Source organism: Budorcas taxicolor, chromosome 22 (assembly GCF_023091745.1).
Source record: "Budorcas taxicolor isolate Tak-1 chromosome 22, Takin1.1, whole genome shotgun sequence".
In the NCBI taxonomy this organism is placed as follows: Eukaryota; Metazoa; Chordata; class Mammalia; order Artiodactyla; family Bovidae; genus Budorcas; species Budorcas taxicolor.
Window position 1 is genome coordinate 44,066,062 of NC_068931.1, and position 22,515 is coordinate 44,088,576.

The window sequence follows — 22,515 nt, forward strand, 5'->3', positions numbered from 1 at the left end:
CGGTAGCCTTGGTGAGAATGTGCGATCTGAGAATGGAGGCCGTGAGCTCACAAGAGGGTATCACCACTTCTCTGAAGACAGTGCTGGCATGATAACTCAGTCTCAGCCACAAGTCTTGTTCTCCATCTCATACGTCAGTACCACAGGCATGGAGGTTATGTCGAGTGAGAGGGTGTCGGTATGCAGGTGTGTGGGTGTCTCACTGGGGACCTGTTGGCCTTGGCCCACCTGGTAGGGTGAGTGTGAGGACCCTGTGCTCCTGGACCCTGTCCCGCTGACACCTCTGTCCTCTGCAGTGGACGGTTCGCTTAGTGTGAGAGACAGCTCCTCCCTTATTAATCCTTTCCCCTGGACGGAGTGAAGTTTTGTGATGATCCTTATATAGCTTTCAAGACACCAATTTTCTATTTCTTTATGGCAGCTGGTAAAGTTGTGTCTGGTTGTGCAGCACGTTTCATCCTGTGGTGTGATTGGGACTCAGACCGCCCACCTGACTGCTGACACCTGTTGAGTCCCCAGCCCTCAGGTGACCTCGAGACCCCAGCTGATGAGGATCAGGTGTCTTGACTGGGAAGTGGTGCTGAGGTCTTATGGCTTTCTGAGATGGCCCGTAAACCATCTTGATTAAGTGGTGACATGAGTCATGTGACCAATGCCAGTGAGGCATTTTGTCTCAGAGACGACGGAGGCCCTGGCATCTGTAGGACCCAGACAGGACAGGATGTTGAGGGACTAGTCTGTGGCCCGTCCCAGCCATGCCAGGGAGCCTGCTCTTGGTAGTGCTGGACCCGCCCCCTCTGGAGTCCCAGTGTATTCGGCCTTCCTGCCTGCCCTTGACTGGGAGCCTGGAATGGGCCGGGGCAGAGCGTAACCCTAACTCTCCCCAGCGCTCAGACCCGCCCCTGCTCGCTGTGGGACCTCAGTGTGTGGTCCCCTGGTGCATTGGTAGGGGACATGCAGGGTGGCTCACAGAGTGAAGCACGTGTACTCCTGACGGACAGTCCATGATGTGAGTTATGATCATGACAGTGCTCAGATCAGTGCGTGATGATTGAAGGTGGATTTGAGTCCTTGACCTTTGGAGCCCAGACACTGATTCAGCAATAAAAGAAAATGACTGTTAATGGCAGTTTTAGGCCAGGACTGTTGGCCTCTTCTCTTTCTTGTGGCCCATAAATTTAATGTGGTCTGATGCACTACGAAGGATAATAAAGCACATGGTGCTGCGGATTTTAAGACTTTTCTCTGGGAGTTTTCCTTCAGTTTTTCCTCTGAAGAGTGTTTGGGAGAGAGCTCTGTGGACAGCACCCGGACCTGTTTCAGATGCACGTGCTACTGTGCATCACTGCTGGACAGCACCTGCTGACCATGGAGGCGACCTGAGCGTGCTTCTATGGCCGCTCCACTTCCACGTTTATCAGAAACATGCATGCAGTCTTGTTCAGTCACTGTGTCGCATCTGACTGTGACCCTGTGGACGAGACACGGCCTAGGTGCTGCCCTGGAGTTGACATGGAGGGCATCCATGGCCTGGAGTGCAGTGATGGGGCCAAAGCCTGACCAGATTTGCTGGGGAGAAACAGGCCTGAGCCCTGGGAGTGGAAACATGCGAGTGCGTCCCAGAGCATTGTATTTTAGATGCAGAGGTTACAGCATGTTTGTGATGCTGCTGCGAAGGATCCCTTGGAGGTGGTATTGATGATCAGTGTGTCCAGAATGATCACTGTGTCCAGTTCAGATCAGTGTGTCCAGTCAGTGTGTTGATCACTGTGTCCAGTACTGATCAGTGTGTCCAGTCAGTGTGTTGATCACTGTGTCCAGTACTGATCAGTGTGTCCAGTCAGTGTATTGATCACTGTGTCCACTGGTGATCAGTGTGATCCCTGTCCAGAGTTCAGCACCTGTCGTTAGGATAATCATTAGAATAATGAAGAGTGAGCACCGGAAGTACCAAAGGGCTCAAGTAGAGTGTCATTCTTCAACATTTCTTTTTTAAAACTCTGTTGAATTGTGGTTTCTAAGAACTTGAAGGATTTTTAGAATGTAAGGCAATAGGTAGCTTTCAGATTTTTCAGCCGGAGGATGCTGTCTTGCAGAGGAATCTTGAGGGAATCTACCTGCACACAGACTTAGCAATCCTGTGGGGACACTCACTGACCCCAAACCCCATATCCTCTGGGCCCTAGGCTATCAGAGGAGGATGCAGAGCCACTGCTTTAATCCCAATACCACGTTGACCAGGAAGCAGTTGAGAGGCTAAGAGTCTTGTTCTTGCCTGAGGAAAACACAGTGTTTAGTTTAAGAGCTGAAGGAGAAACTCATAGATGGACTGTCTGTTCCATCCTTGGCACCTGTGGCCATGCTCCTTGCCAGAGTAGTGAGGACTCTTGAATGAATGAATGAAAGAGTGGCTTGAGGGAAAGAGTCCTGAGGCTCAGTGGTCACAATACCTGAGGGTCACTGCTGCACTTTCACCCCTCTTTCCCCTGTTGGGGCCCAGGTTTGTGCCGTGAATGCCTGTGCAGCCATCTAGTGGGTCCTGCAGGTTGGGTGTGGTCCTCAGGGACGTGCGCACATGTCAGTGGGCAGTTCAGAACTCTTGTTGCTCCTCCGTGGAGCTGTTGTGAGTGGGGTGTGCAGGGTTAGTCTTGATGGATGTGTGTTAAATGCTCAGGGCTGTGCAGTTAGATCCTTTTTAGAGGCCCTAGATCCCTGGGTCAGGAAGATCCCCTGGAGAAGGAAAAGGCAACCCACTCCAGTATCCTTGCCTGGAAAATCTCATGGACAGAGGAGCCTGGTGGGCTGCAGTCCATGGGGTCACAAAGAGTTGGGCACAACTGAGTGACTAACACTTACTTATTAACACCTGTAGATACAGTACCAGCCTGGTCATCAGCACACTGTCCGGCTCTCAACATTACTCCCACACTGCGGGCCGTGGCTCTGCGGGATCTGCGCCCTCCTCTACCCCAGTGCTCTACAGCGGGTCCTCTGGCAGGAACTGCCAGCTGGTGTCTGTGCTTTTACTGCTGCTCTTCCTGGGAGTGCCCCCATGAGCTCCAAGCCACACAGTGTGACTGGGATGGTGAGGCTGGAACTGTGTCTGGACTTCTGTTTGTATGATGTTATAGGCACTTCATTATGGTGGGTTTAGAATTCTATGAACATTTGGTTTCAGAGATTTTTCTCACTTTAAAATAGGCTTTATATTTTCCTGATTATAAAATGGTACGTAAAAGTCAGAAGGAACTACAGATTACCAGTGATCCCAGCACCCAGAAGTGTCACTGTTTGTGTTTCGGCGAGCATCCTTTCAGACTGTTTCCCATGTATTTGATACCTTGCATGTACTGATGTGCTTTTTGTTTGCAGAGAATGTTAAGGCATTCTTACCTGCTTCCATGGGTGCTTCTATTATTGTTCTAAGAAGCTAATGAGAACACTTCTGCACATTCTGTACACAGGAAAACAAAGAAAAGCATTCATACATTCTTTCATTCAGTGCTTTTGAATGTAGAAGAGAAATAGTGCTATTTGCCAGTTCCAGTTCTGAAGGACTTTTAAAATACCTGATGGTGTTCTGATGACAGTTGGGTAATTTTTTCAGGCTGCGCTGAAGGGTACTTGGACTGGAAGTCTGAGGCAGAGTACCTTGGACTGTTCAGAACACATTTTTCACTGCTGCTACACTGACTCCTTCCTTGGTGGCAGTGAAGACTGATAAGGATTTTTTTCAAGCAAAGAGCTCCATAACTGTGACTCTTGCTGGGCATGTTGTGTAAAGAAAGCACCTGTGCTATTATTTTGTGGGTCAGAGGTAGGGGGTGAGTGAGGTCCGGCAGGCCTGAGTGCTCCTGGGCCCTGTCTGAGCTCAGTTCCCTGGGTTCTCTAGGTAGATGGGTTCCCAGACCATCACAGCATACAGACGGGGGAGGAGAAGTGGCAGCTGAGGAGGCTCAGGCTGGCATTGACAATTCCATGCTTTGTGTTGTGCTTTTTCAGAGTGCAAATTCACCTGCACCAGCGGGCAGTGCTTGTATCTGGGTTCCCTGGTCTGTAACCAGCAGAATGACTGTGGGGACAACAGTGACGAAGAAAACTGCCTCCTGGTGACGGAGCACCCGCCTCCGGGCATCTTCAGCTGTAAGTCCTTCCTGCCCACCTCGCGCCATTCAGCTGCGGTGTGTTTGCAAACGGTAGGCGGCCCTGACCCTGGGATGTGGGAAAGATGTTGTTTTCGGTTAAGAGAAGAGGTTTGTGTTGTCACAAAGGCAATGTTTTCTTTTAGGATAGAAAGAGGGTATGTCTGAGAGTCAGAAGTTCCTTCCACTTTAAGTGGCCTGTGTTTTGTTTGGGAGAGGCTTTCTGCTGCGTATCTGAGAAGCACTGACTGATCCCAAGAAATAATTATTGACTTAGTATTCTTCATACTGGTTTTAGAGAATTTTTGGAAGTAATTTTAAGCCACTATTTTAAAATAATTTTAAATAAAGAAGGATATGTAGAGTCTGTGTTCAAGCATGTAATTAAAACAAGAAAATAGAAAAAAAAAGTTTGTTGGGGATTTCAAAAGGTTGTAATTGTGTATTTTTTCTATTTGGTACTGGAGTGGGTTGTTTCTCTGGTAAAGCCCCAGGTTGAGGCTGTGAGCATTTCTTGAGCTGGAAGAAGGTGAAATCCAAGTACGAAGTTCATTGACTGATCTTGTGGCTTTTGTGAAGAGGAAGGAGAGAGAAGGTACCTGGAAGCATGGCTGGGCGGCTCTGAGAGTGGCTTGTTGCGTCCTATGTTTCATTGTGTCCTGTTTCTTGGGCCTAAGGAAGTGTGTCAAGGTCAAGGATGCTTCACAGCACCTACCCTCACCAGGGGTCTTTCTCCCTGCCTCAGGTCCCTTCCTCCCTGCCTCTCCCCCTTTCTCATCAGTATTTCCTGGTGCTTAAAGCCAATTTCCAAATATCTTTTCGTTTTAAAAATGTGAACTCTTTAGTTTTGTTTAGAAGCCAAGTGAAGCTTCTCCATTTGTAAATGGCTCAGCATTGCCCAAAGACATCCGAGAATCTGTCCTAAGAGAAGAATCTCTTTTTAAAATTGAAGTATAGTTGATTTACAATGTTGTCTTAATTTCTGCTGTACAATAGTGATTCAGTTATATATATATATATATATATATTTTTTTTTTTTTCCTCCTCTTCCCCATGTTGGTTTATCACAGGATATTGAATACAGATCTCTGTGCTCTACAGGAGGCCCTTGTTGTCTGTCTTACATATGCTATAGTAGTTTGTATCCTAACAGAGGAATCTTAAGATCCTGTTGGCAACCTGTTGGTCCCTACTGTTCAGGTGTAACTAGGCTTGTTCCCCTGTAGCCAGAATGGGAGGTTGTTGACAACATGCTGTCTTATAAGAAGATGGGAGAGTCTGGAGACAGAACAACAAAGGGCAGGATGAGGGCTCTGGCTTCACGTGAACCTGGGTTCAAGCTCTTTCTTGCTTAAGGAAGGCAGCCGAACTCCTTAAGGCTTAGTGTCTCCATGAAATGGGAATGATTCCTGCCGTGTACAGCTGCTCTGGGGGTTCACGTGAAGAGTGCGGTCTGCATCATCATCCTGCTGCTTGCTGTGTGCCTGCTGCCGTCTGTCTGCACAGCTGGGCCTCCTTCACATGAAGCATGGGCTCAGGTGTCCAAAGGCGAGTTCATCCTCAGAGGTGCTGGGTGTTTCCCGCCTCCTCTGTCCCCTGGGGAAAGCCTGCTGGGGGCTGCCCGCTGAAGGGGGCTCACTGGGCCTGGCCTCTCTGCCAGCTCACAGGCAGCTGGCCTGCTTGTCACATTTGGGTTTGCCATGGCTGGTCTGTTCTTTGTGGTACTGAGGGTGATCTGGTATCAGATCAGTGCACTTTCCTCCCCTTGGTCTGTAGCCAAGAGTAGAGAGTGTCTGCTTCCACCCTCAGCTGCACAGCGAGGCTTGAGGGAGTCTGCAGGCCCCACCAGCCTGCGTCTGCAGCAGGTCGGCAGTGTCACTAAGGGGATTGCTTGTGGGGCTGCCACTTCCTCTCCGCCTTCAGAACTTGGAATGTCACAGGACTTCTTGTCTCTAAGTCAGTTTAGTCCAGGAGAACAAACCATGCTTTCTCCTTACTCCTGCATAAGAGTCAACTTACTCAGTCTGCTCTGTGTCTGTATGGAGGAAACTCCCCGTGTTCTACCCTTTGATTGCACTTAGGGTCAAGCACAGTGGAATCAGTTTTTTGCCTGCGTTGTTGGCTGTGGGCATGCGCCCTGACTCAGGTGTCTTGATTATCTCTCTCATTTTGTATTTGCTAAAATTTAGCATGAATTAAGGTTAGAAAGAAAATGTCACTGTCATTTGTGAGGCAGCAGTGCTAATGATAGTAGAAGCCCTTACAATGACAGCTCTAAGAAACTTTTCCTTCTGAAAACAGTTTTGGAACCTAGACTCTGTGTCTCACCTGCTCCTCTGCCTCATTGACCAGTGGACTGAGGCACGTCCTTGGGTCTGAGCCCCATGCTCTGCACATGTGGGTGTGGGGCTGTTGTGAGTATCTTGCAGGGAGAGTGGTTGGTGTATCTTTTCAAGGAAGAGGGCTATACTGTGAGCCTCAGTGTCAGCTTTTCTATGTCTTCCTCTATCAAAACATTGTATTCCTGAGCACTGAAAATACAAATCAAACAAATAAAATTATTATTTATAAAAATAAAATTTTACAATACAAATTATTATATTTACAGGTATATGTATTAAGTGCCTTCTTTGGTCATTGTACCCAGCGTTCTAGGGAATGAAGGACAACAGATTTCATTATCAAGGTGCCGACAGGCAGATTGGGGAACTGAAACACACCCGTGCAAAGATGACCCAGCATGGACACAGGGTACTGAGCTGTCTCAGGGACTGTGGTCCCGGAGTCTACAGAGAACCATTTTGCCAGGACGTGGTCATGGTGGCTTCGCGGAGGAGGCGAGTGGGGTGTCAGGGTCAAGGATGGTGGGGTGACTGGAGGGGGAAGGCAAGCTGGTCATGCCACTCCTTTTGTCCTTGTTGCTGAAGAGATGGCCCGTGGGTCCCCAGCTGCGCGGCCTGTCTGTTGCCCTCGATGCTGGCCCTGTGCGCTGGGCTCTGGCTCCATGAACCTGCCCTTTGAAGCCCCTGTACTCCACAGCTTGTGGAGCTTGGTGCTCTACAGCTCTGGCTTCTGAGAAACAGGATTTGAGGAGTGTGGAAAGAGCTGTGTGCTTTGATGGTGTTGGCAAGGGCAGGACTTTCTCGGTCCCCCACAGACCTCAGAGTGGGGGACTGAAGGTCCCTGCAACAGCTTTGCCTCCAGTGAGTGATAGGGTCCAGATCAAGGGCGGTGGCACTTTTGCCCATACTGGGGTCTCGATTGGTGGCCTCGGAAATCTCAAAGTGAAATGAGCCAAAGTTGGTCAGGTTCCTGGATTCAGCCAGGAAGTTAATTTCGGACTTTTCAGAAGGAAACTGTCTTTTTTTTTTGCCTAGGGTCATTTAGGGTAATAACAAACAAATTAGATAAATTCAGCACAATAAATTCTGAGCTAGATGTCTTTCTTTCCACCTTTCTCAGTTTTTTTCCAAAGGGACTAGCTCCCTCCCTGTCACCAGGCTGTGCCCCCCTGTGCCCCTGTCTGGGAGACAAGTCCTGTGGGGCTCAGGAAGGGCTGACTCCTGCGGGCCCCAGAGGAAACATGACTAAATGAGGCAGCCACGCTGCCTGTCACATCAGTGACCAGGTCAGTCTCCCAGCACAGGTTCCACCTTCTACCAGAGTGTCCCTGGCACCGCCTTCATACTGTTGCTGGCTTCTGGGGACAACCCTGCAGTTTGTTCCAACTGTAGAGTCCAGGGTGAGGCCCTGAGTTGGCAGGCTTCAGTCTCCCCTCACTGGTTGTGGCTTTTGGCAAGTTGCTCACCCTCCTTATGCCTTGATTTTCTCCTTGTGAAATGAAGACAGTGCTAGTTTTGGCATCTCGCTCAGAGGATTGCTCTGAGGATTTACTAAAATAGTTCAGGTAAAGCAGTTAGAATAATGCCTGGCAGTTGCACCCACCACACATATTCTTTACCTGACAGTACTTCAGTGTGTATTTCCTAAGAAAAAGACATTCTGATCCATAACCATAGTATAGTTACAAGGGACCAGAAAACGTAATGTAGATATAGTCCTACTCTCTGACAGGTGGCCCCCTTAAACTCTCGCTGGTGGCCCGTCTTGTCTTTCCAAGTAGTTGTTCGTGTTTTCAGCAGAGGGCCTAGGATAAGTAGTGGAACAGGGCTGCGGAGGGCATGGTGCTGGGAGAGCCCTCCTTCCACTCTCTCCTTTTCTTAAATGCTGATGGCCAGGGGTGGAGCCTTCCCTCACTGCCCCTCACTTACCAGAGGGGACACAGCCCTGTTTCTCTGGCAATTAGTCTTGCGAGTTTATCTGAAGACCTGTATCCAGGCTTCCTTAGGCTGGGGATGAGGTGGGCAGAGAACTGCCATTTGCTGAGTGCTGGCTGTTTATATGCATCTTGTCATTTATCTCAAAACCTGCAAGTCTAGAAAGGTTGCCTAGGAAACATTTCTCAGATAGGTTAAATAATTTTTTCAGGATTGGATCAAGGAACTGAACTCAGGCTCTGGGTTTTTTGGTTTTAGCTTCTAGGTATTTGGTTTTTTCATGATTTTTTTTAAGAAGATAAGAATTTACACTTCAGTTTTTAAAGGTTTGTAGGGTGAAGATCAAACAATGCATTATTATGAAAGACCATATAAGTGAGTGCCCCACAATCAATTGTTAGTGTGTGTGTGTATGTGTGTGTGTTAGTTGCTCAATTGTGTCCGACTCTTTGCAAACCGATGGACAGTAAGGCAAGAATACTGGAGTGGATTGCCATTCCCTTCTCCAGGGGATCTTCTCCACCCACGGAATAAACCCTATCTCCCACACTGCAGGTGGATTCTTAACTGTCTGAGTCACCAGGGAAGACAGTTGTTTATATGGCAGTTTTTGATTGATACATAAACAGTGGTATTCTTGGATTCATCCTGGATTTTCAAATAGATTCTGAAACGTGAACCCAGGAGCCCTCAGATATCAAGGGTCATTGGTTTTGTTGAGAGGGAGTGCTGAATCTGTCCTTCAGTTCTGCCCGGCTGTGTCCTGTTTACGTGTCCTGCAGGAAGTCCATTCCCCTTTCCGCTCTCCTTTCCTGCCAGGAGGTGAGAATGTGAACACCCACCTGGTGGGATCCAGTGAGCAGAGCGTGTGCATTTCTGCCACTGTTCACCCCTCTTGGCTGTGTGCACAGGGCCCCTTAGTCGGACGTGGGCTGTTAGCTTTCGTCTGGATGCCCCTTCAGACGCCCTGTGGTCAGACTGGTGCGGCCTCCATAGGGAGGGTGGGAGGTCTCCCAGAGTGCTGTGTTGCCCCAGGCAGGGAGGCTGGGGTGGTCCTGCCTCAGTCAAGGCCAGTAGGAGAAGCCTCTGGCCTTGAGCCATGCTGTCCTCGCAGCACTGTGTGTTCTTTTCACAGGGCTGCCCACCCCAGTGTCAAGTTAAAAAAAGGAAAAAGAATCCATGGCAAAACCCTTACCTGGATTGTGTAAAATGACCCAAGATGGCATTTAAAGAAGATTGGGTCGGGAAGGGCAAGCTTACCCCCCTCCCCAGCCAAGAGGGCCCCTTCACCTGCCCCTTTGGTTTGTGCCTCTGTTTCTCCAGATGGATTTCTGATCAATTAAATTCTTGTAAAGTCTTGAAAGGCAACTCAGCGTTTACAAATAAACAAAGGCAGAGAGCAAAGGAAGGGGTTTCAGTAAACCCAGGCACCCTTTCTTCCTGCTGTGACACTAAATTTACTGCATGAAAACAACCTCTTAAGATTCACGTTTTGATTCTGTTACTGCTTTCCTGTGTGCGGGCTGTCCCACTTCAGATGAGATTTATCCACTTCTTTAAATATTTAGTAGTCTAGCGTGGATGTTAATGACAGTCTGGCAGTGCTATTTTGAGAACTGCAACAATGATAGTAATTTTCAGTGTCAGATTCCTGCTTTGCAAGGGGAGAGCGGGCGGGGGAGGGGCGGAGGCGGAGACGCGGCTGCAGTCCTAATGGAGTTGCCGGCCGTCCGCGGGCCTGCCAGACAGATGGGTCATGAATACTGTCTAGACGCCCTGCCTGCGGAGCCCGGTCTCTGAGGACACGCACCGAGACGCCGGCTCGAGTAACGAGTAACGGGAAAGTCAGGGCAGGCTCTGTGTAATCAGACAGAAATCAATGCGCGCCGGCTTCCTGCGGGAGGGGGATGCGGGCGTGCGGTGGGGGAGAAAAGATGCGCTCTTTTTCAGGTCAGTTTTGTGCAAACTCGGCTAGTATGGGTGTTACGGGTGCGAGCTGGGAGAGGTGCAGAGGATGGCGCTGTGGGCTTGGGCCGTCCTCCACCGCCGGATGCGGGCTGACCGCCCCAGACAGCCCGGGCCCTGGACAGCAGGCCTCAGGTGCGGGACCGGTGGGTCGTGTATTGCTGAGTCCCATGCTGCTCCGGTTGACACTGTCTGCCCTGACTGTTGGTTTCTAGAGTTTAGTCTCTTAATTATGGAAGGTTTTAGAGACTCACCTGGCTGGCTTTCTTTTCTGCTGAATCTCTGAGCACTTTGCAGAGCTAGATCTTGTCATGGCAGCGCTAGCTAGTGGTGCTAGAGGCAGGGGGGTTGAGCCCTCAGGAGCCCACTTGGCCTCGCAGGGACACGGGCACCTTCCGAGGGTCACTTCACTCAGGGCCATGTGTGGGGCTTACAGGATGGAAGTAGTGCCGTTTCTAGCCAGAAAACACGTGATCTGAGTGTGGTTGAATGGGGCAGGGCATCCACAGCAGGAGCCCACTTTGCTCCACTGGGAGAGAGAGGCCTGGGTGCTGGACTTTAAGTCTATAGCCATGCATCAATATTTGCCTCAAAAAAATTACCCAGAAGGGTCTGCCATAAACCTTGGAAGGGGCCCTCTTTGAGGAATTGCAGAAATAGAGGTGAAATTCAGTCATCACAGTATGTGTCCTGTCCTGCAGAGGTGCAGTGACCCCATGGGCCTGACCCTAGAGTCAGCCACTTGGACTCTTTCATTAAGTTACGTCTCAGTGCAGACACCCGGCAAGGCTTTTAATTTGGAAAAAATCTTCCAGCAACCTAAATTTAGCAATAATTGTTTTTTTGCTCCTTCATCCATTCTTCTTGTGTCCTGAGAATGAACAACAGAGGGGAAACTAGATGGTTTTTGCATCTTCCTGCCTGGAAAGGAAAAGATCAGAGATGAAAACATCTTGTAGCACAGGATCTCTGGAGAAGGAAGAATCAGAGCTCCAGGCAGTGAGCGGGCCGACCTCCCAGAGTTGCTCTCAGAAGATCTTCCCAGGCATCCTCAAGGCACTGCTGTCTTTCAGAAAGTCTTGTCTTTCCCTGAACTTCTTGCCTGCGTCCTGTCAGCTCCATGGAGAGTGTGAATCTCCCCACTTTGGGCAAGCTGAAGGGAGTGATGCCAGCTGACCACAGCCTGGGCGTCTGGAGGGTGAACCCCAACACACTGGTTCTGTCCACATCAGCAGATGTGGTGTACCTGAGTCAGCTCCCCTGGGCTTTCCTGGGGGAATGGGCTGGGACGGGGGTGTGGCCCCTTCCCTGGGGAGAAGCCCTGCCTCAGGTAGACAGCACCTGTCCTGAAGGGGTGCCAGGGCATGTTGCTTCCTTTCTTCACCTCTCCATTTTCACTGTAGTTTCTGTACTTCTTTACTCATGTATTCTAAAAATGGGAGAAAAAGGAACTTGACCTCAACCTCTGACCCTTTTCTCCTTAGATCCTGAAGAGGAGGGGAGGGCACACGTTGTGGGAAGGCGATGCCAGCCTGGGTGCTGGACTTTAAGGTACTGTTCCTGGGAAGGCGCCCACACTGGCAGGGTCTCCTACCGTCTGGGCTGGAAGCAAGCAGCTCTCCATGTGGCCGGGAGGTGGGTGTGGCTGAGCGAGGCAGAGACATTAATGTCCCTTCTTGAATTTGACATAGTTTCCACAGGACAACCAAGAAAATGCAGCCCCTTCCTGTTACATGTGCTTGGGAGATAGAAATGCCAAGTCTGCTCCTTGGGGAGGCGACTGGCCTGGATCTAAGTTCTTAAAAGCCAGTCTGACCTTAGAAGACGTCCTGGGGGACCTTCAACCCCATGAGGCTGCAGAAGCCATGGTGGCTGCCTCCTTAGGCCCTTGTGATTTGGTGTTTGCTCTCATGTCAGGACCTTTAAGCTGGAGTGACAGGGACAGTGGACAGTGCAGGTATCTCGCAGAAAAACCAGGTGCCAGAAATGATTCATGTTCAGACTGTTGAAAAGAACAGGACAGGGAGCTGGAGCGTGCTCTAGAGAAAATGTGTTTGGGTGGTTACCTGTAGGAAATGGTGTCCTGAGTAATAGCAGCACATCCTTTGGGGCTATCTTGTGGAGAGTGTTTCTGTGAGTGTTGGGTTTGTGAGGAGTATAGGGGGCAGCGTATACAGGGAAGGTGGTGTGGGTGCGGGGGTGCAGTATGGTCTCCATCTAATGCTAACCCACTGGCCTTGAGAAGATCCTCAAGGTTTTGGCAGTTTCTCCAGTGCTGGGTGTGGGACAGCACTGGTGGGTGGTGCCCGGGCAGACCCTGTTGTTGGGGTTGGAGTGTCTTGGAGAACTGTCTTTCCCAAGCAGCCTGACAGGTAGGGGAATTAGGAATTGGTCACGAAAAGCCAGCTTACCTGGAGATAAAGGCTGATTTTAAGGAGTAGTACTGGAGAGGTAAATTGGGGTCAGATTCTAGAAAATCAGGATATAAGGTGTTTTCAAACAGTTTTTATTCTCTTTTCTAAAGGAACTCATTGAAGATTTTTGAAAAAGATTTATTTATTAATTTGATTTTTGGCTGCACCAGGTCTTCTTTGCGGCAGGGTCTTTCTCTAGTTGTGATGCGCGGGCTTCTCACTGCAGTGGCTTCTCTTGTTATGGAGCACAGGCTCAGTAGCTGTGGCTCCCAGGCTCTTGAGTGCAGGTTCAGTAATTGAGGCACATGGTTTTAGTTGCCCAAAGACGTGTGGAATCTTCCCAGACCAGGGATCAAACTGGTGTCCCCTGCACTGGCAGGCAGACTCTTAACCACTGGACCACTAGGAAGCCCTATTGAAGATTTTTAAAGAGGCAAGTGAGGCTGTGAGACGAGGCAGTTAATGTGGGCAAGTGCTAAGGAGCACCAGCTCTGAGCCCATTTTACAGGCAGGGGAACATTATGGAGGGGGAGCCCCTGGAAGGACTAGCCTTGCCCATGGAGCAGGTGGGCTTTAGGTGAACTCGAGCTGCCTAAGGAGACATAGCAGTTGGGGGGAGGGATTGGCTTTTCAACAGATTTTGAAAAGAGTCTTATTGCTATGATGATTATCACAATAAAATTTTGAAAGGAGTGTGTGAAAGCACATCAGAAAATGGGTGGATGGATAGTGAGAGCTGCCCCAGCTCGGGGAGCCCCCTGCCTGCCTGCCCCTGGCAGTCTACGAGGCTTCCACATGCTGCAGCTACCAAGGCAGCTTGAAGTGGGCTTCACGGCCCCTTCCTGTTCTTGCTGAGAGGATGGCATGGAGGAAACCCCAGCAGTTTACAGATTTACAGACACCACGGCAGGCTGATGCGGGGGTCTGTGTGTGACCCGGGGTGTGTGAAGGGATGCAGGAGGCCAGTGCTGCTGCCCTCATGGTTCAGGGAGACTGGGGGGTGGGGAGCAGGATGAGAGACTCTTTTTCTCCCAAACCTGGTAACATGGTTTCAGTGAAACCCTGACTTTCCCATCTCCAGCCTTACCCAGGTATGATGGACTAAGTGTAAATATTAATGAGCACAACAACAATAAAACTGGCAGCAGCGCGAATGAATGTGGTCTCCTGCAGTAGAAATATTTACCCGATATGTCCTGCCAATGAGAGAGATTTTGGCATTAAACCTAGACATTACCTCACTCTCCTGGGCAGACAGCCGACTTCAGTGCTAAGCAAGTCTGCAGAGTGAAGAGCTGCGTGTACCTGCCTGATTGGCTGCACAGCCCAGACCCTGGTGGGAAGTGATTTCTTTGAGTGTATCTGTCTGTCTGTCTGTCTGGGTCTTGCCCTTAGTTCCTTTCTTTGTTTCTCTAGCCCTCCGTAGGCTTGTCATTGTCTATTTTCAAATTGCTGGGTTTTGTGTTTGTTTTTGTTAATCTTGAAGGGCACATTGTGAAAAGGTCTGCCAGCCAGGTGGGCAGGTATTAATACACACGGAAACCTGAAAGGTCAGAATTATCAGGAGGAAAAGTGAGGAACCTGTGTGTGTGTGTGTGCGTGTGTGTGTGCAAATGTCCCCACACACAGGCTCACATGCCCTTCTTACTTATTAAGAGCCAGGAACTGGTGAATGAAACAGGTTTCTTGTTTTGTTGTGGTTTGTTTTAATTCATGATTAGTACAAGGGGATGTTCCATAGTAAAGGATGTTTTAGTTCAAGATTAATGGCAACTAAAATAATATTTTGAAACATTTGAAATTATACTGAAAATGTGGTTTTTGACGCTTCTAACCTAAGAAAACATACTTGAAACCATCTATTCCACTGGCCTCAGATCTCTTTGAAATTAGTATTACATATAGTATAGAAGTTCTGGGTCAGCACAGGAGACAGATCTGGGCTGGAAAGTAAAGTCTTTGAGTTGAGAGTACTGGGAAGGCTTTGAGTTGTCACTAAAGTACCAAATATTCTTCCATAAGTTTCCATATAGGTTGTGGAGAACCACGCTGTCTGTCTACTGTTGAGACCAAGTCACCCTTTATTTTCCTTAGATCTTGACTCTCAGTTTCACGTCGTTTAGGTTTTGTGCTGTTACTACTGAGTGACTTTGTTTTATCAGTTGGTTTAAAGTAAGAAGTGCTTCCGTTTTCCTGTCTAATCTGTTCTTGAGCACTGGCTGTACCAGGCTAGTCTTTGCTCCCAGGATCAGCTTATTTGGTAGCCTTGTTGTGATGCAGAACAAATGGGCCTCTGGTGCCACCACCAGGCAGCCCCTCTCGGTGGAACATTATCCACAAAAGGTAGAAAGTCTCAACACCAGAGCAGTTTCATACTGTGTAGATGATACTGTGCTTAACAGCGTGTCTGCACTTGATGGCCCTGAGGACTGAATTCCACCTAAGAAATCACTATGGGTGTGTCCTGTGGTGCTGGGGGCCAGGCACCAGCTGGAAGTCCCTGCTGGTCCTTGTCTACATCATTCAGGGGAGGCTTACCCACAGTGGAAAGGGGTGGTGATGTGACGTTAGCCCAAAGCCATAGCCAGCTTCTTTATCGGGGGCAAAGATAGCTTTACTTCTTTGAATGAGCCCAAGTTAATAAAAACCCAGCATTGAATCCTAGGGTGCTTTTGGTTTTAGTTTTGGAGTTTCAGTAATTTCAGGGTCCCCAGGAAAACATATTCCCATAAACTTCACTGGTCATAGAGAAACATTACCAATGCCACTGAATGTTAACGTTCAGGGCTGAAGAAGTGTGACAGAGGCAGGTGGATGGGAGTGGAATAAGGACATTTGTTCAAGGAGTGCAGTGGTCAAGCAGCCAGATGACCTTGTTAAACTGGGCCTATCTCACCCCAGATTTTGATGCCTATCACTTGGAGAGTGGTTTTATGTTCATGGAGAAGACTTGGCTGCTGGCAGGCTTGGCAGAAGCAGGGCAGAGGCGTGTTCATTGGTGTAATAACTTTAATAGCAGTAGTGCTTGTGAACATCCTGGCTTCCTAGTCACTCAGCGAAGCCCTCTTTGCTCCTGAGTTCTTACCAGGTGGGGCATGCTTGGCCCCAGGCCAGGGCCAGTGGATCCCATCCAGTGTGGGGACACCAGAAGGAGCCCTTGATCAGGAGCTCTGAGACCCCCTCATCAAGTCTGCTGGCTGGAAAGCAAAACGAAACAGTGAAATAGAAGTGAGCTTCACTTTGCCAAATTAGTGTACGTCATGTTTTTCTTGGTTTTGTTTAATAACAGCTATTAATTCATCCATCATATTTTCTGAGCACCTGCTATGTGTTGGGGCTTCAGGGATAAGCTGGTGAACAGGTCCTCTCTGACACTCTGTGTTTTAGTTACGGGCTCAAGTTTGGTGTCGGCCTGAAGAGCCTCTGACTGAATTGTGTACATTAATCTGCAGAGAGGGATATTTTTCTTATCAGAGTTGATATTTCAGACTGATAATCCATCAGTCCACTTGGATATATTTTTGGTCTCCAACTATTGTCAAACATTTGATTGCTTAACTTTCCATGATTTCTTTGAAAGAGTAAGAAGGGAGGATAAAACGACATTGAAACTAGTAGATTTAGGGATTGTAGAACATCTCAAGGAGAAAGGCTTAATGGGAAAGAAAGTAGAAAGAATTAAGGATTTACATTTAGCTTATGATCTTAATTTTTCACGTTTTTTGGGGGGTGGGCGGCGCAGGGCACACACTGACTGAAACCGCCCACCCTGGCCAGGCACCATAGTAATTATTTGCATGAGTTACTTTCTGACAGGAGGTCCTGGTAAGGAATTTGGAACTAATAAGCCACCACCAACCAGAAGAGTTTGGAAAATGTCAAAAGGAGAGACCATGTGTCTGACCACCTCTCAGAATCCTTCTCGCGCATCCATCTTGGCTGAGCAGTGTGTGCGCCACCAGGAAGGACCCTGAGTCAGAACAATTGACCAAAGACAACCTGGAAACTAATCCCATCACCACAAAATCCAAGAGTGCAAGCCACGTGGCAGAGCAGTCCTCCTGGATTTCCTTACCCTACTGCTCTCCGCCTGGTTGCCCCTTCCCAATAAAATCTCTTGCTTTGTCAGCACATGTCTCCTTGGACAGTTCATTTCCAATGTTAGACAAGAGCCCACTTTCAGGCCCTGGAAGGGGTTCCCCTTCCTGCAACAAAACCAGAGCATTTCCCCTTTATGCCTAGCAAGGTTTTACGAATCTGGGTTTAGTTCGAATATTGATTTTATTTATGAGTGGTACCCCTGTTGCCCTGGACTGTTGATGATTTGTTATTGTGCTATAATCCTTACCATGGAGTAGCATTCAATATGTCTGAATTTATGTGATAAAGGCTTGAAGGTGTCTGTGTCTATAGCTGGAAGGAGGGAGAAAGAAGTGAGCTTTTTTTTGAATTGAGTTTAATGACTCACCTCAGTAGGTGAGTGATGTTCCACATTGGGAATTAAAAGGATTTCTCCATTTTTCTCTTTAACATCGTGTATCTTTCCCTGAACTGAGGGAGGCCCGAGGAAATGTGCTCATCTCTCTTGACTCTTAAGAGGCAAAGTACAATGATGCTGTGAAAACTATGAAACAGTTATTTAAAATGCAAGATTATTTAAAATTCATTTGATTTGAATGGTGCATGGGGTTGCTGCATTCTTGTTTGTGTTTAGTTCCTTGGAAGAGCTTCAGGTGCACCTCCTGACTCTCTGCCGGCCTTCCTTGCTTCCTGTGGGTTGTCAGAACTAGTCATTTCCTTCTGGTTTCTGCCACTGAAACGCTTTGTGGTTTTACACTTTGCTGCCTTCTTCACATTTTACGGATGTTTATTTCAAGGCAGTTCTTACCTGCACTTTTCTATAACTCTCTTTCTTCCTAATGTAGCGTCCGCATGAATATATCAGTGCTTTTTAAAATCAAAGGATGATTGCCTCACTGCAGGTCTGGGGATGTTTGGTAATTGGGCTTCTTGATGATGCTCCACATGTGTCAAACTTATTTTCAGAAAGTTGGTTAAATTTGTAATGCAGCCCATAGTTAAATCATGCTGTAAACAGAAATTTTATCTTTTTTTTATGAAGAAGAATGTTATTTACTTTTTTAATCTAAATAAATGAGAAGTTGGTTATTTCCCCTTGTAGTTTGGAGGAAGATACCTTGAAATAGGGAGGACTTGAAGAAAGAGGCCTAGAAGTTTTTATAATCTTTCTTGAAGAAGAACAGAAATGCTCTAGCTGCACCTCCAATGGTGGAGGCTGGAGTCAGATCCCTTCCCACAGGTCTGTCGAGCCACACTGCTTACACTTTCCATGGAGAGGTCGGGCATCTGGGTCCTCATCCTTTTTAGTTACATGTCAGTTGGCTCCTTTAAAGGGAGGAAAGGTAGGCAGAGAGACAAACATAGAAGTCTCTCTGATGAGGGTTGAGAAGCCACCCTGTCCACTGAACACTCTGGAGACTTCCCCAGAAGATTACTGCCTTTGCCCTTGACCACGGAGACTGTCACTGAGCAAATGAGTTTTAACCCTAACCCTGGCCCAGGAACAAGGAAATAAAATGAAATGACCAGCTGCCAGTGGAGGTTATGTTAAACAGGGTTAGTTTTTGGTTTGTTTAGATTTTTTTAGTTTTTGCACCAGGTCTTTTTGATTTATCTGTATTTACATTTTTTTTTTTGGTAAAAGATGTAAGTTCAAGAAAAACTGGTAAGAGACCTGGGCCAAGAAGCTGAGGATTCTGTAATTCTTTGTTTAGTTTGTGACCCCCCACAGACTGCCAGGCTCCTCTGTTCATGAAATTTTTCAGGCAAGAAATACTGGAGTGGGTTGCCATTTCCTTCTCCGGGGTTCGTCCCAATCTAGGGATCAAACCCTTGTCTCTTGTATCTCCTGCATTGGCAGGCGGATTCTTTGCCACTTGCAGCACCTAGGAAGCAAAGTGAATCCGTATATAAAATTGAGTCGATGTTAAGTAAACTCAGGCTTCCTTGGTAGCTCAGTTGGTAAAGATTCTGCCTACTAATGCAGGAGACATAGGTTCAGTCCTTGGGTTGGTAAAATCCCCTGTAAAATCCCCTGGAGAATGAAATGGCAGTCCACTCCACAATTCTTGCCTGGAGATTTCCATGGACAGAGGAGCCTGTCATGCTACAGACCAAGGAGTCCTCCAGGCCAGAATACTAGAGTGGGTAGTCTTTACCTTCTCGAGGGGATCTTCCCAACCCAGGGATCGAACCCAGGTCTCCCGCATTGCAGGCGGATTCCTTACCAGCTAATCTACACGGGAAGCCTGAAGCAACTAAACAACAAATTGGCATCTGGCCAACGCTCTATGCCACCGGTAGGGGGCGTGTGTGCGCTGTGGGTGCAGGACTGGCCCGGTCTGGTGCTGTCGAGGGCTGGCCCACCCCACTGCTCACCTGACCTGCAGAGGTGCAGAGGGGGTGCAGGGTTGCGTGCTGGTGGGTCCCAGGATTAGAAACCCCAGGAAAGGAGCACTGAAGGAGCTGGGACTCCATTTCTCTTGATGCGGGCATCCTCTTCTCTTGAATTTATGCCACTTCAAACGGTTTCATTTGAAATTCTGGTTGGTGAGTGTAGCTGTGCACTCTTGTGACTGTTTTTGTTATCTTGAAATGTGCTGGTGCTGGTAAGATTGCAAGATGATGACAGCACACACAGACGTCTCTCAGCTACTGTGTCTCCCTTGATTAATCTCCTTTCTGTACTGACTTAGCTTCAGTTAATCATCCTCTGAGGTAAAAAGGAAGGAAGCGTGTAGGATTTTGTTATTTACTTGACTGGCATCCATTTAAAACAGTGTGCTTTATATCTTAAAGTTGGAATTGCAGATTCTGGTCTTCTTTGAAAACTAGAACTATTTGAAAAATTAACTTCCTGCACAAGCTGCTTGAGTGCAAGAGCAGGGTCTTAGGCTTGTTGGAAAATCCATCACTGTCCAGCAGTGGGTCCGTGAGCGCCGCCTTTGCTGCAGCGAACCCCCGCGCGCCGGGCACCCCCCCCCCCCCCTACTGCCAACAAGCTAGAGCAACTTCCTGCGTTTCCCCAGAGCAGGCAGCCACCTAGTCAAATTTGACTGTCATTGTAATGGGCTCCTGAGGCCGTCACCTTTGGGAGATGCCTGGTTGGGACAGCACAGCGGTGCCTCAGAAAAGCTGAGTTGAGAGGGGAAACGTTTGCCTTGAGGTGTAGAGGGAGGCACCATGCATGCATTTAAAGACTAAATTCCCTGCTGGCAGTTTTTAATGATCTGCTCATTTTATTAAACATTTATAATAAGAAGTTGGAGTTTTGGGCACTGAAGGGCAAGAGGTTTTGTGAGTAAGATTCAGAAAGATCAATATTTCTGTTAAATTTATTTTACTCACAGAGGCATTTGGGTTGAATAGCAAATATTGATACCTAATTTTGTTTTTATGTGTCTGAGCAGAGGAAACTGAATCGTTGATGGGTCCATGGTGTGTGGGATCTTAGTTCCCCATCCAGGCATCGCACTAATGTCCCCTGCATTGCAAGGCAGATTCTTAATCAGTGGACCATCGTGAAAGTCTCTTTTTTGTTAACTTTATCATCAAGTTAGGACTTACCCCATTTTTAAAATATTCTTAGGAAAGGATTGAAAAATGATAAAAGGTTAGTATTTTGTTATTACGTATTTTTAGTAAATGTGCTGTTCTGCTGCTGCTAAGTCACTTCAGTCGTGTCCGACTCTGTGCGACCCCATAGACGGCAGCCCACCAGGCTCCGCCGTCCCTGGGATTCTCCAGGCAAGAACACTGGAGTGGGTTGCCATTTCCTTCTCCAATGCATGAAAGTGAAGTCGCTTAGTCGTGTCTGACTCTTGGTGACCCCATAGACTGCAGCCCACCAGGCTCCTCCATCCATGGGATTTTCCAGTTGAGTCTAAATATTTGTAGACCTGAAACAGTGGTAAAATTGTTAATGAATGGGAAATAGATGTAAAGATTCATAGTTGGTGATTTGTTCAGTATCACTTAGCAGCATCAGTATTTTTGTCCACAAATTAAGGTTTCCTGTGTTGTGCACATTGAAAATATTTGTCCACTGAAGTGTGTATGACCTTGTGTACTCGCAAAGGCACTAGGAAGTTTTGGTCGTTGCTGGGTTTGCAGTACCTAATTTGGGTGTCTAGTGACAGAAGTGTCTGAAGATGTGAGAAACAGTGAAGGTCCGCTCAGTTGCGTCCAGCTCTGCAACGCTATGGGCTACATCCAGGCCAGAATACTGGGGTGGGTAGCCTGTCCCTTCTCTAGGAGATCTTTCCGACCTAGGACTCAAACTGGGGTCTCCTGCATTGCAGGTGGCTTCTTCACCAACTGAGCTATCAGGGAAGCCTTGAAGATGTGAGACGAGAATCTAAAGTCCAAAACATGCAAATAATTACTTTCCAAGAAAGAACTCTTTTTAAGATCTAAATCAGTAGTTTATTTCTGTGTTGCAGACATACTTGAAGAGTATCATTCTTTAAAGTCTTTGAAGATGTGAGACAAGACATGCTTCTCTGGCAGCAGGGAGCCCTGCAGAGAGCACTCCTGATATGTGACAGACATGATGGTGGGCCTTTGTGGTCTTCCTCCCCCAGACCCAGACCTGCAGTCTCATCACATGGGGAAAAAATCAGACAAATCCCAGTAAAGGGGAATTCAACAAAATGCTTGAACATCCCTCCTCAAGACTGCCAAGGTCATGAAAAACAAGGAAGTCTGAGAAACTCTCACAGCAGGGAACCTAAGGAGATGCGTGACTGCATGTAATGTGGTGTCCTGGGTGGGGTACTAGAACAGAAAGAGGACATTATGTAAGAAAGCAAATACAAATACACTGTGGACTGCAGGGGATTTTTCTTTGAGTTACAGTCCATAAGAGGAAGGTTGACATCAGTCGAGTCTTGCTGCCTTTCTGAGCTCATCATAGCATCCAGAGCAGCTGTTATGGGATCCGCTGTGACCTGCCGCCGCCGCCTCATCTCCTCCTCCTCCTCACCTCCTCTTCTCCTTCTCCTCCATATCATCTTCATCTCCTCCTTATCATCCCCTCTTCCTCATCTCCTCTACTCCTCTTCTGTGTTTTTAAATTGTTCTGCTAGATTACTTGTGATGAAATGTCTTGGTCTTTTCTTACCTGTGAGATGAAATATTAGATAAATAGCTGATTTTGGGGTTGCTCTTTTCGTTTGAAGTGGGCTGGAAGATAGCAGTCTTTAAGTATCTAAATTTTATTGTATGTCTCAGGTGAACAGCAGTTGTTACCTTAGGACATAAAGAAATGTAAATAAGTCATATTTGAGTTGAAAAATTACTTGGTCTGTCCTAATAAGCAAGCCAGGCATGCCTCAGAGAAACTAACTGTATTCATACAAAGACACAGAATTACAAGTTGAGAGAGAAGCTTATAGGGTATATATATAGTTGAATTATCTTACTTTATAGATGGAGTGAATCAAGATTTAGATGATGACTTGGAGCTCGTTTGACAGTTGTGTTGTTTACTAAGAAGGTGGGTAAGTAGTTTTTTGTGTGTGGACTAGTCTCTTCCATTTTAGTAGCTTCAACAGTGTCTTCCTCGTGACTTCGTAATTTTAGAGAGAATGTAAGTCTGTGTTGAGCACTAGATTTATTACTCATCTGGCGTGAGGC

General features: G+C 47.6%; 1 protein-coding gene across 1 annotated transcript in view; it reads left to right on the forward strand.

The window, feature by feature from the left end:
• Positions 1-22,515, forward strand: part of LDLRAD4 (low density lipoprotein receptor class A domain containing 4) — a 164,913-nt gene that overhangs the window by 107,399 nt on the left and 34,999 nt on the right. The window contains 1 exon segment of the mRNA XM_052660260.1: positions 4,003-4,143. Coding sequence (XP_052516220.1) covers positions 4,003-4,143 — 141 coding nt within the window.